General features: G+C 36.5%; 1 protein-coding gene across 1 annotated transcript in view; it reads left to right on the top strand.

Moving 5' to 3' along the window:
- The window catches only part of AdamTS-B (ADAM metallopeptidase with thrombospondin type 1 motif B), a 96,629-nt gene that overhangs the window by 15,014 nt on the left and 62,020 nt on the right, over positions 1–19,595 (top strand). Inside the window, exons 4-5 of the mRNA XM_088261123.1 lie at positions 1,191–1,350; positions 16,697–17,020. Of these exons, the coding sequence (XP_088117249.1) occupies positions 1,191–1,350; positions 16,697–17,020 (484 nt within the window). The remainder of the gene's footprint in view (positions 1–1,190; positions 1,351–16,696; positions 17,021–19,595) is intronic.

Genomic DNA, 19,595 nt, shown 5'->3' with positions numbered 1-19,595 from the left:
GCTGCCCCCCCTGCCCCCTGTCCGCTGCCCCGCCTCGAGACCATTAGTCACTTCTCGGACAGATTGATACAGAATACGATACTGCGCTTCCCGGAGTTGAAAAACAAAACCTGATCAAATTCCTCAAATCAAAAGTGTGGGAACGAATGCGGAATTATTCGCAGAATACGTGATTATTAGTCCTCTGTGGACAAATGGTACATAATACTTCAGGGTTGAAAACTTTAATGCAAACAAATATTATTTCAAATAAATACTGTAATTATAATGTTTTCATACGTGTTACGAAAAAAGCAATCAATTATGTTCTAATAACAACTAAATTTAAATGTTTTTTTAAGATATAATTTTTTTACATAGGTACTTAATGATGAGTATACTCACTCATCTTATTGTCCCACTCCACGCTGAAGATTGGTCATCATCACGATAATTTTCCCTTTGACTGCAGCCGCTGTAAACAGCGACATAGTGCCACAGTGGAACTCGAGGCTACTCGAGTTCATAGTAAATTGTAATAGATGCTTATTCGAAAATTTTAATTAAGCGTGAAAACTTATCACGCTTAATTAAATATAAGGAAATAACATTGTAGCTATCGAGAAACTAGTACAAGAAGCTCGTCTTAAATAAGTCCATTCTTATCCTTTATTTTATTGTTCCTCTTCGGATCGATTCGAGTTATCCTTAATCGTAGACATTCAATAACTCCCGCGCGTCAGATTCCAGTCTACGATAAAATACATAAAATAGGTAGACACTTATACACTTACCTAATCCTATACGTAAGTTTAAACGTACAAGTCTCGTAACACCGCCACCGCCACCGCCACCGCCACCGTAGCAATTGTGGAAAAGTACCTACGTACGGAGAATTAGAAGAAGCCTCCGTGGTTGTGGCGCGGCGCGGCATATACATAGGAATATTTTCATTTTAATAATGTATGTCGTAATAGTGTGCAATGTATAAAAATGCGTATCGTAATATCGCTTTCATTGCTTCGTGGACAGTTTATGTTTCCGCGGCGCTACAGATCTATGTGACATTATTATTGACGTCCACAAAGCACTTTCCGCGTATACCCACGTACTTAAGTGCAGTCGAAGCGAGCGGACGCGTCGCGGAACATCTTCGCGGAACAGCGACTGGTGAATCATTCATGGACTGATGCGGTGTGGTCTGTTCGCAGGCCCGAGTCGGCGTTCATCTCCCCGCTGCTGGTGGTGGAGCGACACGGGCGCAGCGCGCACTGGCGCGGGGGGCCCGGGGGCGCGGAGGCCTGCCACTACCGCGGCCAGGTGGCCGGCCAGCCGCTCTCCCACGTGGCGCTCTCCGCCTGCCACGGCCTGGTGAGTACCTCTTCTTATCACCCATCCTTCTTCTCATTCCTCACACCGAGATTCCACATTCCGAGATGCAAAATGAAAACGAAGACTCTGACAGAGCGAGGACTATTAATAGTCCCGTCTCGCGTTGGCTTTATTAAGTCACCGAGACGAGACGTCTGAATTCCTCGATCCTCTCCGGACTTTTATCGTCATTCCGACTCTTCTTTCGCCGCATATTTATACGCGCTTAATTTTTACGAAAGAGACGAGACGTTATTACGCCAAACCGACTAATGATTCCTTATAAATCATCAAGCGGGCGATCTTTAACCAGGGTTTCGGATTCGTTATTACGTATACGTGCTTATTTACAGTAGTGTGCGCATGTTAGAATATGCCGGTTCTCCAAATGCCCTAGCGGCAGTTTGAAATGTGGTTTTAGTTATTAGCAATACGACTCCCGACTCCTCGCCTGCCGACACCGCAGACCTCGGCGCTGCACCGGCGCTGCACCGGCGCCGCACCGGCGCAGCAGCGCGGTCCGAGCGCGTTCTCGCCCCGGACAACTCGGACGACACTCGCGTCTCCTGCTGATCGCGATCACTATCTCTTCCTGCTTGCGACTTTCGCGGATAAAATCGGGCTTATTAATCCTCGATCAGACACCTTTGGAAAATGGACTACTTACAGAAAGTTATCGATAAATATTTTGCACTAATTTTCGACATATTTTGCAAAAAAAAAACAAGAAATGAGTTATCGATATTACATACATGCCTTAGTACGACACTCGAAGTAATGCACTAGTAATGGACGAAATCCATAAAGTGTGTACTCGAGAATGGATATTCGATATGTCGGACTCGAGTCCATCGCGCTTGAACTCGCGTAATACATTATTCGGTATCCGACAAATAGCGCCATCACTCTTCTACCGAAGTAGGGAGCTCTAATTAGTGATAGGAACCGGGATGAGTCACCCTGCGGGCGGAGGACCAGGGCGGAGGACCAGGGCGGCGGAGCGGTGGAGCGGTGTTGCTTGGAGCTGCGCCTGAGTAGTCCCAGACTGGACATCTCTATACTACAAGAGGCAGAAACTAATTTAAACTCTCGCCATTTATTTTACGAGCTCAATTTCTTAAATGAATCTTTAATGACCTCATTTAATAAATAAATTTACATATGTACTTTCGTGTAGAAATAGGCACATTACTTTAGTTTCTCGCGAGATTGACTTCAGGAATGGGGTTTGATTATAAATATCCGTTATACTGCGGAGAATCGATAAATTGACGCCTATTATACTCGCCAAGACTGCGAAGCGACAATAAATTCAAGATCAAGATGGAAATATTGGAAAGCGACAAACGTACGTGAAATGCATTTCACGTACGGCTTTCGTCGGAGTCATATTGGAAATGAGAATCACCAGACGTGCCACACTAAATTCTTACTGGTCGAAAAATTCAAGATCGATTTCGTGCTTCAGCAAAATGTTTACTTTTGAGGACCGCTTTTTACTTTTCTTTAAGTTTTTTCATCTCGTGAATAATGAGACATTGGCACCACCTACAAGTGAAAATTTTAATCCTTGTGCCGATATGACACATAAAAATTCCATCTTTTATTTCTTTTACACACGTGAAAATTTTGACTCTTTCTCTACAATAAACAAAAAGAATGATTAAAATCCGAAAATATTTTATGAAGTTATGGCATTTTTTTGTTTTTTATTTTATTTTTATAAACACGTATAAAAAATGCACCGTAATTTTAACATAGATTCACATAATGACCTCAGCAGCGTAACGAATACGTATTGTAGTTAGTAGGTACGTAAGATTTACTAAGCTTAACGTATAAATGAAAATTTATTAATTTTGTTACCAGTACAATATTACAAACTAAAAATATTAATTTTCTCCCGATTTTATGATACCCACGAAATAGGAATGTGAAAAAAATAGATTTTTTTTCTGTAATATTAAGAATTCTTCGTCGGTCCCACACGACTTTGGCTCGAAGAGACAAATTCGTAACTTGTGAATTGAAAACATTCGTAAAATAATGTAACTCGCAAAGGTTTATAACTGATTTATGTAGTAAATAACAAACATAAATGCAGACATTTAAAACATTATCCCGCAAACTCTTTACCTTAATGATATGGTCGAATCGAGATCACCATAGTTTAAAGTCATTACTCATTTCATAATTACAATAAATATATCAAAGTTTTATCGAAAACAAGTTATTTAAATTTTAAAACCGATCGTTATCTTATATTCCCAAATAATTATATAGATAAAAAAGTATCGAAATGTTTATCGCGAAGTAATTATGGAATTGGCGACCGATATTTAATGTTCTCAAGTCGATGTATAAATTACGTTTATTCGCATTCCACGGCAACTCGTTTGAAATGTTTACCAATAATTAAACCATCCATATCACAACTATTGGATGTATATCACATGTACCATATACTTACTAACTTTTAGATGAAAAAATGGCAAACGGCATCGCGCCCGTGCGCCGTGGCGCAACCAACCGGTCAGGTGCGGTGACGTATGCTCTATACCAGGGATGGGGAACGCGTGTCACATGGGTTGAGTAATTAAAAACAATAATACACAAACGCTATGTTATTTGCATTATATCTGTGATAAAAGTCCACGCTACGTTACTTGCATTATATCTGTAGACGTTTTGATTCGTTTTCCAAACTCTGTCATGAGAACAGCATACATTGTAAATAGTAAAAAGTACCATTTTTTCGCTTTTTACTTCGTGGGTTACATGTATCAGATTTTTTTTTGTAGATTTTAAGGTGAGGTTATCACGATGAGTTAAATTTGATAGAAACGAAAGGTGTTATTTCTTCGTTTGTGTCAAAACTAATGATCCATAAACGCAATTTAGGACGTGAAGAATTTTATCAATTTCCAAATCTTTCATCAGTTGAAAAATAAGTTCACCACATTGGTCAGTTTTATTTGATTAAAAATAAAGTAAATTTCCAAATCTTGTGTAATTTTAGGTGTTGCGTAATATTGTGTTATGCTCTATCCTCTATTCCTTCCTTCCTCATCCCGTTTATGCTACGAGGCTTGACGAAATATAGAGGCTTTGCGAATTACTTCTTAAAACTGCAATGCTTTCGATTTAGTAACGGTTCCATATTATTCGACGAACACAAATACTCGTACAGTGCAATACATAGGTGATCCCCGTGATTTCTAATTCCCATTATTATTTTTTAGTTTGATACGTAGACATAAAATTTACATTCGCAATCCATTGAAATAATTTATACGCAATAAAGATTCCAAATACTACATTACCAGTGGAATGACATTTTGATATGGATATAATGGTTTAATTGGACATTGCACGAGTAAATAGAACTCCTTGGTGAAAGGTAGCTATGCGGTATTTACTCGTATGTACTGTGTAGTATCTCCCCTAAACTGGACACTCGAATTTCAAGTAAGATTCGGTTCTTCACTTACGAGTAGCATGTGTATGTGTAATACCTAGTCTATGTTTGCGGTTTTCTCCTGTTTACTCCGACTTTCGGAATATGAAGATGTTCACTTGACCCTCACTTCACCCACGTTGGTATATTATTAATTTTTCACTGTTTACATGAAATATCTAATATTACGAATTTATTATTAAAAAATAATACTTTAACCAAACTGTACTATAATAATTTACGCTAAATAGTTATAATTATTTTATAAGTAATACCTCTTTTACACACCTCCAGGTAGGTACTTATAATCTTCAATGGATACGAATCATGACCACCCGCACCCGGATTCAACAGTTTCAAGTCACCGGCACCGGCCACTCTTTATTACTCGTACCTATTGCATACCTACTAATTCATACACATGTCCTAGTTTCAACCCTAATGTTGGCGAATGAATGCAATCGCAATGCTATCCCTCAGACGACTGTGAGGCAAAACGATGTAGGATAGATGTTCGAATAAAATAAGAGGATAATGCGAGCCTGAGATAAGCACTATCGATAAAATTAAGAAAGGTGTGTTGAAATGGTTCGGACATGTGGGACGAATGAGTAAAGAAAGAACGGTAAAACAAATTTATGAGGCGAATGTAGTTAAAAATAGGAGCAGAGAAAGACCGAGAAAAAATTGGTATGATCAAGTACGTAGAATAAATTAAAAGCGGTCAAGCCAGGAGTCGAAACAATCGGCGGATATGTATGAGGAAATGCGTGAATATGGAAAAGGCGAAAAATGTTTGCTAGGACAGAGTAGTGTGATGTTCAATTCTCTCTGTCCACCCCTGCGGGGAAGTGGCGTTATTGTTAGTTAGTTATGAAAACATATTATTTATTCATACAAAGCAAATATTGTTTCTCTTTTCCGTGGAAGTCGATACTTCCCTGACTGCTTTTATGCGCCACTAAACTCCAGGTTCTAAATCTGAGTATTTGGAGCGCGTGATCGTTCTCATTTCACCGATCAAGTCATGCGGTATACGAGTATTACGTACCATCTGTGTGCAGATATGGGTCATACAAGGAAAAAACAAATAAGGCCCGGTATCCGAGGAATAAATTTAAAACAGTAAATAAAAAATATATAAATATGAATTTTGTTATGATTGAATGCTTTATAAATTGCCGATTGCGTATTGGATATTTTTAAAGCTCTCACATTCTTTATAATACATTAGAATCAGAACTGTTAAATTCGGGACTAATTATGTAGGTAAACGGTTTATGCGTTACAGTTTGTTTCGCGTATTCTTTGTTCGCAGAGCGTGATTATGTTCTCAGAAACACTAATTCTCCCCGTAAATAGATTAACATGTGCGTCCACAAATGATTTGGGAGGTTTTTTACATTCTGTGTTGCGGCATATGTATACTTAATGCCAAAATCTCAATTAGTTTTACTACATACCCAAGATCGGCTGGCACCTGCGAACACTACTTCTACCTTCCACCAGCAGTACAACTGCTCATTTTTAACCTCGTTGCGAGTATAAAAGTTACCTCGTTGCATAAATGTCCGCCGGTTACCAATCACTACCGTAAGAAACTTGAAGTTTAGGTGGCACCCGCCGTATGGCATGTTGCGCCATCTTGTTGAAACCTCAGCTCTGTCACATAAATGTCATTCAACTGAGGTACGAAGAAGTTGGTTATCATGGTTCTTTAACGCTCTCCATTGACCGTAACATTCTGGGCCAGTATCGTATTTTTTAAAATATGGGCCAACGATTCCACCTGCCCATAAAGCACACCAAACAGTGACTTTTAATGAATGTAAGGGCGTCTCGACAAAGCCTTCGGGGTGTTCTCCACTCCGAATTCGGTAATTCCGCTTATTGACAGCCATTTAACTAAAAACGTGCCTCATCGGTGAACAAAATTTTGCGTTGCAAAAGAGGATCAAGCTGAATATTGTTTTCGGCCCATTCACCGAACCTACGATACGCATAATGGTCATTCAGTCTATTCATGGTGAAATGGCAAAACGTACTGACTACAAATTAACTGTCAATTTGACAGTTGACATAAATTTGTGTTATGTTATGTTATTAATATTTATATTACTTATTGTTTGAGTATAAAAGTATGTACGTTAATTATTTTGACGTGAAAAAAAATAGAAAGATATTACAGGACTTGCTATTCACGAGGGGCTCGCGTGTGTCCTTTCGAAGCCCTTCCGAGCCCCTTCCGGTCACCGCTGCACCGATGTTACTATCGTGTAGTGTGGTAGGTTATGAAGACACGCTTGTCTTCCGGTACAACTTTACCTAAACATTTAGTTTATTCCTTTTACACGCAGTATTAACTAAATACAATACAATCTGAAATGATTGTGTGACGCTCTACATTTTTAAGAAATAAAACCGCACTTCTCTTCTTTGTGATAGTTATTGAATAAAAGGTTTATCCTTAGCAGTTTATTTTTTATTAAAATTTTAAATCCTAATTCTGCCACCGGACACCCTGTAGTAAATGGCGAAAAGTATCCTGAACTATCGAAATGATTATTTTGTAACCTTTCACGCGAGCCCTTGTGCGATGCACCATTCTCGGATGACTTGCTGATTGGGTTCTAATACTCGTACGCGAGTAGTTATCACTCCCGTCGGCGTCGGCGTCGGCGTCGTAGTGAGACTAATTTCGGTCACAGACGCGAATTAAAAATCACTTCCTTGTCAGTTCTTCGGCATTTGAAATTGAAGTCGAGGGCAAATCATCGGGAAATCTTTAACAAAAATACATTATTGTAATTATAGGTTCATCTGGTATTATTACATGTTTATAAGACGAGTTGTAATAGTTATTACGTACTTCTGCTTAGATAAAAAGATACTTAGTCTTTGCTGAGACATAATTATCGTTAACTGCGCGACGCGACGAGGTAAACCAGTGGCAAAGATTGAATCGAGGGAGAAGTCCCTTCCGCGTGCACCTCCAGAGGTCGCGGTCCTCCCGAGGGAAGTGCCTCTCCCGCCGCGCCCCACTGGCCGTGATCCGTGGACGGGTTCTCGTCTAATGTGCCCATTCATCCGAACCAGGAATTACTTTCCGTTTCTATAAAATGTTGTCAGATATCATGTCCGCGATGTTAACGTTATACGCACACTGTATACGGAGCGGAACAAGGCGCGAAGATGTCCTTGGCTCTTCTACATAATACTAGCTACTTCTAATACAATAAAATATTCCTGTTATAAATAGTACTTGCACAGACACACGTACTCGCTCAATAAGGGGGCCCCCAATCATTTTACTCGCAAAAATTTATTTTCATATACAATCATCACTCATTAATTATGTTTTACCAAAGAAGATACAAGGCTAAATAAATCTATTATCACATTTCCCAAATAAAATTTGCAAACATTTGCATTTTAAAAAATATCTTGTTTTACTTGTGAAATTCTTATGGTGAATATTCTCAATATAATTAATATTTTATAGCGCATACTTTGTGGTTAGTCATTTTTACTTTAATATTTTTACAAATATGCTAGTAATAGTAGTTAATATATTGGTATATAACCACTCACCGAGATTTTTATGTCTACCGGTTTCGAGACATACCCGTCTTTTCGTCAGGACAATCACTACAACAGCATGCAAACTATACTACACGTCACCACCATAGCACTATTCACATTTCCGAGTTGTAAGTGTGAAACTAACTCGGTGAGTGGTTATATACAAACATTACTAACATTTTTGTAAAAAAAATATAAAAGTCCAATGATGAATTTTACTCGCAACGAATTGAATGGAAGTGCCAAGGCACAAGTACGTACGAGTATATCGCTTGTTACTTGGGTGTTGCGGGGTACCTGACTGAAGAAGAGAGCGTTTTTGCTCATCCTCTTCAAAACGACATCCTTACGACTACGCCATGTGTATTGTAAAATCGATCATTCTGAAATCGATGTCCACTAGAAGAAAACTAGGTGTGCACCTGTGTACTTTTTACGATTTCACCAATATTTCACACTGTTTCGCAGACCGCTTTTTACATTCTATACGTCCTGCTCTAAAAACGCCATTCATTAGCATACCTACCTATCCTGTATATTACGATATTATTCTATATCCCGAGATTCTTAATTTATTTATTTTGTTATCATTGATTTAAAATATTAAAAGATAAAATATAATTACTCATTGATAGATATGAAATGGTTATCCGAATATTATCCGATATCCGGCATTTTTAATATCCGGTATCTGGTATTCCGATTATTATCCGATACCGGTAATTCGGGAAAGAATAAATAGATGTATAAATATGTTCGTTCGTTCAAAATCATGCTTTTCGGAAAAAAAAACTGTTTATCCAGCAAGCTAATAAATAATAAACATTGATTATAGTGAAAAACGTGCTTATTGGCAGGTTGTCACTTAGCGTTTTGATTTTTTCATTATCAATTACAATTGCTTCATAAGCATTGTGAGATGACACATGTTAGTAATGTGCACTTTCAACATTTTTATCCATTTTACTAAACTGAGCCGCAGCAACGCGTGGTCGGGTACAGCTAGTCCCTTATAAGTAATCGGTTACAAATCTCATGTATAGCATTTTGAGTTTGTCCAAATACTTGTTCACAAATCTTGATAAACTCTATTTAGGAGTTATTTTTACTTTTTTGACATCTCAACATAAATGCACAAGAATATGGGAGTACTCATAAGAACTCACAATCTTATAGTTTGAGGTAATTAACGGTAAATTGTGATAAATTGAAACAAGGTATTCAGCATTTATTGACAGCAAAGATTACAGTTTCTTCTAACGTGACACCAGGGGATTTGATTACATATCCTTTCAGAAGGTAACTTTACTTTTATTCAGTAAAAAACAAATATTCAATAAAAAAGTTCGGTAACTTTAACCTTCTGAGACTAAATGCTTCTAAAATATTGCGCGTGCAGCACAGCACACGTGATCAAAGAGAATCTTTTCCTACCTACCGAGTAAACCAAGTATGCGTGTATTGTATTATGGGCACAGGTACATTTTGATTTATCCAACATACGAGTAAATAATCATCCGTGATTTTTTTCTTTACAATTACGAATAATGTGTATTATCGATATTAAAACCGCAGTGAAAATATAGCTAAAAATAAATGGATAATTCGTTTTTTTAGTGACATGCGACATTCCTGAAGTCCGAAAATAAAATCACTTTTATCGGTCATCTAACACATTTTGAAATAATGGTTTTCACGTTTTCAGAGTACAGCGTACGTATTTACTTAGTAACCATTTTCTAGTTAATGTGCCTACTTGTACGAGTATAGTACGAGGTAGTACACGTCGGCGATTATTTCATTAAAGACGGGTATAACATATTCGGCTAATACTTGTTTTCGATTAATTCACTATGCAAACTTATGTTATAATATTTCTCACATAAAAAAAAACCTTACCATATTTCAATCCGTTCAATAACAATCATGTTCTAAGTTGGCAAATCGTTTTTTCGTGTCGAATCTTGAATGCTGAGTGTAGTCGTCGGAAGGTCGCACTTATAAGGAAAACGGCACAACACCGGAAACTATTCATCTCGTAAGATAATAAACTAAGTATTAAGAAAGAGATGATGAAAATAAACAAGCCTATTGGTTAATAATTTAAGCGCAAATATACTGCCTTTTAAGTACGATCCACGCGAGTTCTTATTATTAATAAACGAGGTATGATTGTTTTTCAATATTATTATATGTATACGTACTTGTATACGAGCACGAGTATGATCCTCTAGATCTAGACTCTAGGGAATATACACTATTGTGTATCATCAGAAGCGCCAGCTATCGATAAACAAGATGGGTAATGTTTCTGGAAACTGAAACAGATCTCGATCTCGAGGCCGAATGATCAGCGATGACGTCACTCGACATTGACAAGGCTGCTAGCCGTTCTTGTGCGTGTCTAGCGGACCAGACCAGACGACCAGAGTAGAGCAGATCAGAACCGAACGAACCAGACACACCATCCAGATGGCTGAAGCATTCAGACAAAGATCCGTATAGTGCGAGAAAATCGAGATCGACCTTCGCTCTAATTTCGCTTGGGGTTTTTTATCATTTATAAATTCGTACAAATATTCTATAAATAGCGTAAATAGAGCCGATTTTCTCAAAGCGTTTTTTATGTTTTTTTTAAATATATTTTATTATCAATAACTATTAATTACTACTTGACGACTGCGTCGCGTCACGCGTCAGTTGGCAGTGAGTTATTGAACGTAATGACTGGTTTCGTATTACATAATAAATATTCTAGTTATAATGATAATCGTTATTATTTTCATCCTATACCCCTAATAATAAAATTCTCACATTTCGTATTATACACAATATGTTTTCGCTTTATATTAATTTTTATAATTAATCAATATTAAATAAACTTTTTTTTGTGTACCTCAAAAATTTCTCGATTTGGCAGGTGTTTCTTGAACAGAAAAAGTTTGCTGAACACTGACATAGTAAATGCAGTTTGCACGTGCGAGATTTCTGCAAATTCATTTTTACGGTTACGCGTTGCTTCCTCTTGTTTGGGCTTTACGTATCTGATAGTTATCCGGTGGAGATCAGCGTATAGGTGTATGGGTGGCCACGGGTCATATACGACTCGGAGAGTGCTGTCGTGCCTCCGTATTACGTTGTTGCCCGCTCTGTGCCCACCTTATTAAGGTTAAATATGATGAAATAGTTTCATTGTCAATTAACGATTCGATGATTACAAAACACCCGCTCATCGCTTAACCTTATCTCCAATGGGAACTACTCTCGCGTTCGGTGACATCCCACTGACTACTGACTTCTGACTACTGACTACTGACTACTGACTACTGACTACTGACTACTGACTACTGACTACTGACTACTAACTACTCACTAAGTACTGATGGAATATATTGCTATTAATCCGAAATGTTAGCGCTCTCAGTATCAGATCGATACGAAAATATGTTTAGCGATGTAATTTTGTACTTGAAATACGGCACCCCGGTATTCTACAAATAGTGAAAAATAAAAACGCAATTTTTTATTGGCTATCGCTTAAATAAAATAAATAATGTTTCGTTTTGCATAAAAACATGTGTAAATGAAGTAAGTCGGCGATCAAGTGGAGCACTCACCTCGTACATTGCGTGTTTATAAATAATTATCTGTAGCTGTCACTTCGGAGTTGGAAACAGTCAGCAGTCAGCAGTCAGTAGCTCCGGTGACCGGCGACCGGCGACCGGTGACCGGTGACATTGACGTCTCAATAATAAATGCCTAAAGAATACTGTTCCCGACACGATATTATCTGCGTCACCCGGACAATACGTATCGGCTATCAGCTGAGCTGTCACTTTCCGCTACTACTGCTTTCCGCTATACTTACACCACTCCCAGTGATCCCCAACCTTTCAATGTGGTCCTGGAAGAGGGACGGAAGGCAGGAAAAGGGAAAAAATCAAAGCTGAAGTCACAAAGACAAATTGTACGAAACGAGAGACACACCACGGTATCATTATCGACTGACAACTTTTAATGATCTCAGTGCTGGTAATGTCCAGTTGAACATATAAAAATCCCTATATTCGTCGTTAATTAATTTTGATGAACGATTTTTCATCGAAATCAAAGCCGTGTTTTTTTTCAATTCGAAGGTATTATGTCGGCGGTAACTAGGCGAAAAGGGGTTCTCAACTGAACAATTTTTATTTGTCGATAATATTTATTGAACATATAAAAATCCCTATATTCGTCGTTAATTAATTTTGATGAACGATTTTTCATCGAAATCAAAGCCGTGTTTTTTTTCAATTCGAAGGTATTATGTCGGCGGTAACTAGGCGAAAAGGGGTTCTCAACTGAACAATTTTTATTTGTCGATAATATTTGTTTAAATATCGGGTATGTTCGGTTTTTCAACGTAATTTTTATTTTTAAGTGCGATCTTAGACGGCCCGGTACCATTTGATCCACGAACCGGGGTTAAGGTCCACTGCTTTACAGCACGGATAATGTACATACTAAATGTCCTCGCCGAAATAAAATATACTCGCTAAAATACACCGTGGCGTTTTCAATGTTTCATTAACCCGTACCTCTAGTATTTTTTTCCTTAATGTACGAATATTTATTTACCCTTCATATTTAATATTCGTCTACACATTATTACCCAATCTAATGAAAGCCTGTACGCGCGTTAAGTGCGCTGGTATCGGTGCCGCAGCAAGATTGACAACTGAAAAAATGCGCTAGAAGGAGCTGCTAGCACTTCGTAAAACATCGCTCTCAGATGAAGGGCGCTTTCTAGGTCAAGGTCGTGCTTATGCACTCTTGAACGGTAATTTACTTTATTATAGTTTACTGATGTTTCGATACTCAAACACTGACGTTACAATTAAGACCTGGAATCATCTCGTAGATCGACTGTTAGCAGAATGGATAGAGGTGCGCAGACCGGTCCAGTCTCTGCCTCTTTCTGCTTCTGGTCGTCAAGCAGTCTGCTGCGCGTCTCCCCCCCCCTCTTCCCTTCCCTTCCGACCCGCAGGTGCTGATCTTCACGCAGAGGCGATAATGTGTCCCAATATACATGTACGTTCACGCACACAGCCAGCGGCACTACGGCACTATTATTACGCAGTTTGGCCTCGACGTCTAGCCCCTAGTGCCCAGCGCCTAGCACTATCGGGTCACCTGTGCGTGCGTACCTGCCGACTACCGTCCGAGCGTGATATCCTCGCTAGAGACACGTTCGGTAAATAGAAGAAAGATTGTTGACTCTTGTTAAATCGCGTCCCGAACCGCTCAAAAAATATTATCATATGTAAAAGGTACAAATCCGATTGAGTAAATGTGTCAGCCGATAATTTATTCAATGACGTTTTACCGAGGATATAATTAAGATAAATTTCCGCAGAGGATATAATAAAAATAAAAAATCTTTATCTAAATTCTGGTATTCTTATTATTTATTCTTTACAAAACCTGTATTTTGTACAAAACATCGCCTAGAGTAAGAACATCAGTCACGATTAGCACTTCGGAGCCTCTCAAATGGAGTATTTATAGCGATCGTAAAAATAGAATGAGAATGAATAAAATAAGGAAAGCAAAGCATATTCCCCCCGCGGGCAGTGCGGCGGTGCGGCGGTGCGGCAGGCGCAGTCCGCAGTGGAGAATACATCATCTTCCGGAGTACCGCAAGGTTCTCGCCTCGCACCCCGAGGACCTCCCGCGGAGGGTCGCCAGTGCCCGCCAGCTCCTCTCCATCCCGCTCGTGTTCTCGGTAATAACTAACAACACTATTGCGGCAACTCGCCCGACTATTCGCTCTTCGCTAATCAAACTTGTATTTCGACATTCTATCAATAGCAACCTGATCCCGTAACCGTGTTCTCGCTTGTTGATTCGGCAAAAACTCTTACTATTATATAAACTTGTCCGTATATAATAGCGGGTATTCTTCGCGATAAAGCTCGTAATTTATATTTATTATCCTGATCTATAAATAATTCTCCAATCATATAACTGCACATTACCCGTACATTATTATCATTAATGTTGTATATATATATAAATATAAATATATATATATATATATATATATATATATATATATATATATATATATATATATATATATATATATATATATATATATATATATATATATATATATATATATATATATATATATATATATATATATATATATATATATATATATATATATATATATATATATATATATATATATATATATATATATATATATATATATATATATATATATATATATATATATATATATTTATATTAGTATATATATATATATATATATATATATATGTGTATATGCATATATGTATATATATATATATATATATATATATATATATATATATATATATATATATATATATATATATATTTTTTTTTTTTTTTATTTATTTACGGTTCACAAACAATGAAAAACATATTACAATAAACGAAATACAGTGCAATTACAGATAGTTTTGATGTTTTTCATCAATTACATGGGAACACAACAAGCTTACAGAAACAATAAAGGTGCAGGTTAAACACATATATAAACAATAGTAATTTGGTGGTAAAAAAAGGGTAGTAACAATTAAAAGTAATGAAGTAAGAAAAATAAAAATAAAAATTAGAAGTAAAAATAAAAAGTGAAATTAAACTACGCTACATAAGGTATAAAATTCAAGACTCCACCAAATTGGTGAATTCAATTTGAAATTGATTTCACCAATCCGGTAATAGTCCTCTTGTATTTCTCCGTGCCATCATTAAATATGTCGATGGTCACATTATCAGTATTTTCTAAATTATTATACAATCTTAGCATCCTAGAAATGGAGTTAAAGTGTGCCATATTATTGTTATATACTGGGAGAGAAAATGTGTTGTGCCTCCTAATATAAATATAATATATATATATATATATATATATATATATATATATATATATATATATATATATATATATATATATATATATATATTAATATATATTTATATATATATATATATATATATATATATATATATATATATATATATATATATAAATATATATATATATATATATATATATATATATATTTATTTATATATATATATATATATATATATATATATATATATATATATATATATATATATATATATATATATATATATGTGTATATATACATTTACATATATCGCTTCTTTGATAAATTTATCATTTCATTCATGCGATCCGTTAACTAAGTTTCATAAATATTTATTGTACATTTACTCGTATATTTTTAGATAATTAAAAACAAAAGGTCAACTTATCTACATATGTAATTAATAATGTAAATATATCTCAAATATTTATATTTATTGTTATTTTTGTTATTGAGAATTACATGTTTGAACATCTCCGTTTAAACATCTATCAGCCCTATTTATTTTTATAAATATGGATATTCATGATGCTTAATTTTTACACTTGTGTTTTAAAATATTCGATGGTTTTGAGGAGACCCACATACATTTTTTACATTGTCAATATACGTCAAAACAACACGTTCCTCTTTCAAGTTAACTTGAGCTATAGTACGTACTGAACTATAGTACGTACACAATATTATGATGTATCAATAATAAGTGGTGTTTAGTAAAGAAACTTCCGCAATACTGTCCACTGTCCACTGTCCACTGCCCAGTGTTCGAGTGTTGGAATACTGCGCAAGCTTTTCACTATTTAATATGGATGTGCAGTGTTAACCGCTACCTACATGCCTTCGTATAAAGTGTAGGAGTAGAATCTTCTAGGAAAACGGGTTACTGCAATGGTTTTATTTGCAAATTATTCCCACTCGGAAGATTCCTGTAAGCAAGGAGTAACTGCTCGTCCTAAATCATTTTATTTCGTATGCCGGGTAAAGCGAACTAAGACTGGGGATCGAACTCGTCTCGGTACACCGAAACACCCGGTTCTACAGAAAAGCGCTTGACGCTTTGGGTCCAGCGGATGAATCTCTGTTACTATTCTGGAGTAATGTGATATAATTACCTACTATTTCTAATGAACTCTTTACTTGCAATGCGGACAAAAGATTGTAATTAATATATTCTCGTATCACTACCGCACCACCGCTGAACTCGATAGATACCCATTCATCCTTTGGCGCATCTGAATGAAATTACGCTCTAATCATCCGCAAAATACATATATTATCATCTCATTTGATCTGAACTCTCGCGAAGCATGTACTAAATATAGGATTCTCGTCATAGTGATAGTGTTAATAAGGTGTACGATTGTATTGTTCGCAGGCGGGACTGTTGCGGACGGAACACGGAGAGTATTGGGTCGAGCCCTCCCTCGTGGCTCCGCGAGAAGGGGAGGGCCACCAGCACGTGATCTACAAGCGGGCGGCCGTGGGGCCCAGCGGGAGCAAGCGGCACGGCAAGGCGGGCAGCAAGAGGGGGCGCGGCGGCAAGAAGGGGCGAGGGAAGGGACGCAAGAAGAAGAAGCGCAGGAAGAACTGCGGCACCAAAGAGCCGCCGCGCCAAGACAGTCTCCCGCGCCGCGTGCACTGGGCCGTGGGGCCCGACAGGCTCGCCATCCAGGAGACCAAAGTGGACGTGCCCTCCGCGGTGAGTACTCGATAGGGCTCGAGTCGGTCACTGGTCGATCGTACTGATATATGTCCGTGGGAAAACGTCTAGTAACGCGATGTCTCATTCAACTATTCAATATGTAATTTGAATAGTACGCCGCAAGCCGTCTTCGTAATGTATTGAATGACATAAGCGAGAATGTTTGAACCATTTTTGGCATTGAATCAAATAAAAAATAGAAAAAAATATTCGCGTAACCTTTACATTTCCAATTAGCACTTCGCACTTCCTCGTTTTTGTCATTGAGATCCGTAAGAGTGTATCGGCGTACCGGTGGATCTGTAGGCATAGGTACTGAACGCTAGATAATTACACGCACGTTTCGTTTTAAATGTTTTCTTACATTTGTACAAATTATTTACGACCTACATTTACTCGTGTTTATGAAACAGCTCAAAGACACAATGATGTAATAATAATATAAAAATAATTGATCCTCTTAAAAGCTCGTAACGGCAGCGCCATAGTACGTACTGTCTCGGCAGTCAGAGGAGGTACGCAGACCGTCAACATTCATATTTCATTTTGTATGGTTTTTAAATTAGCCTAAAGCGCGGCCAGGACATCTGCCAAATTTATGACTTTTATCACAATCCCGACAGTTATTACGACTGGTAAGTACATGGGTTTTGAATAATCTCCCGTCGTTAATTAATTAATTAGTACAGCCCATCTAATGCGAGTAGAGCGTGGGTTTTTGTGTTTCTCTGAAGGCCAATTAGGCCAGCGCATACTGCCGACCACTGGCGCTAGTAAACAGTAAAGAAGACCTGGCGATGCGTTATTGCGAAGCATTAGCGCCTACTACAACACAACGGTCCAGTGAATTGCGCTACACGAATCTTCGTGATGAACTCGGATAGTACCAACACCGTGCGAAGTGCGGTGGTCAGGTTTAAAATCGAGAACCAGCCTTTGTTTCTTTATACATGTTTTGTACAAGATTAGGCTTGAAAAGAAAGCACGTGCCTTTGAGGGGTGACAGGCATCCATAGTCCTTCATTTCTCGAAACTTTATTTTCACAATGAGAGCGGTGCTCGTTCCGTATATTTGAGCTCAGCGCTATCTAAAAGTGCTTCGTCAAGTCTACAGTTACAGTAAAGGTGATGCGCGCACGTTTTATATTACTTTGTATTACCTGGAATTAGATTCTCAGCGGAAATAAAAAACACAATTTGCACTTTCAGTCACCATTCACTCCTACTGTACAATAGCTCATCCGATCCAATATATGTAGGTACTATATATAATTAACTAACTAACCATCACGCCGCTTCCCCGCAGCGGTAGGTAGAGCGAAAAGAAGGCCACACCAATCTGTCCTTGCAAACAATCTTCGCCTCTTCCACATTCATGCGTCTCCTCATACATAGCCACCGATTATTCCGACTCCTGACCTAACTGTTTTTAAGTATTTGAAATACTTCATCATGCCAACTTTTCTTCGGTCTTCCTCTGCTTCTAATATCAACCATTTTCGCCTCATACATTTTGTTTAACTTTTCTTTTTTCACTCGTTCGATTCACATCCCCAAACCATGTCTACACACCTTTCTTAATTTCATCAATAATGCTTATCTCGGCCTTGCATTCTTTCCTTATATCACCATTCGAACATCTATCGTACAACATTTTACCGCACATTCGTCAGAGAGAACGCATTCCAACTGCATTCAGTCTACTCTCGTCCTTATTTTGCCATTTTCATGCTTCACTTCCAAACTGCCAGGTAGTTTTCGCTGATAGGGTTTTACTAGGTATAAATGAATTCAGTCCACCATTCACACTCCTTTCTTTATCATTATCAATCTTACCATACCTAGAAAACGTACTTCCTAAATATACGAATTCATCTACCCATTTATATATATATATATATATATATATATATATATATATATATATATATATATATATATATATATATATATATATATATATATATATATACATATATATATATATATATATATATATATATATATATGTATATATATATGTATATATATATGTATATATATATGTATATATATATATATATATATATATATATATATATATATATATATATATATATATATATATATATATATATATATATATATATATATATATATATATATATATATATATATATATATATATATATATATATATATATATATATATATATATATATATATATATAATATATATATATATATATATATATATATATATATATATATATATATATATATATATATATATATATATATATATATATATATATATATATATATATATATATATATATATATATATATATATATATATATATATATATATATATATATATATATATATATATATATATATATATATATATATATATATCGTAGTCATACAGGAGAAAGTGACCAACTGCAGTTTTTACAAAAACGTGATTATTAACTATTTGACATCTTACTAGCTTAATACTGCCCTGAAAAAAATCCCAGAGCGATTTTTAACTTGGAAGTGTAATATTTTGACTTGTTAAAAATGACTAACTGCATTGATGTTCATTTT

This window comes from Brachycentrus maculatus, unplaced genomic scaffold (assembly GCF_059751285.1).
Source record: "Brachycentrus maculatus isolate JH-2025_06_01 unplaced genomic scaffold, ASM5975128v1 h1tg000147l, whole genome shotgun sequence".
Classification (NCBI taxonomy): domain Eukaryota; kingdom Metazoa; phylum Arthropoda; class Insecta; order Trichoptera; family Brachycentridae; genus Brachycentrus; species Brachycentrus maculatus.
Note: the sequence above shows the minus strand (reverse complement) of the source record. Positions and strands in the feature narration are given on the sequence as shown.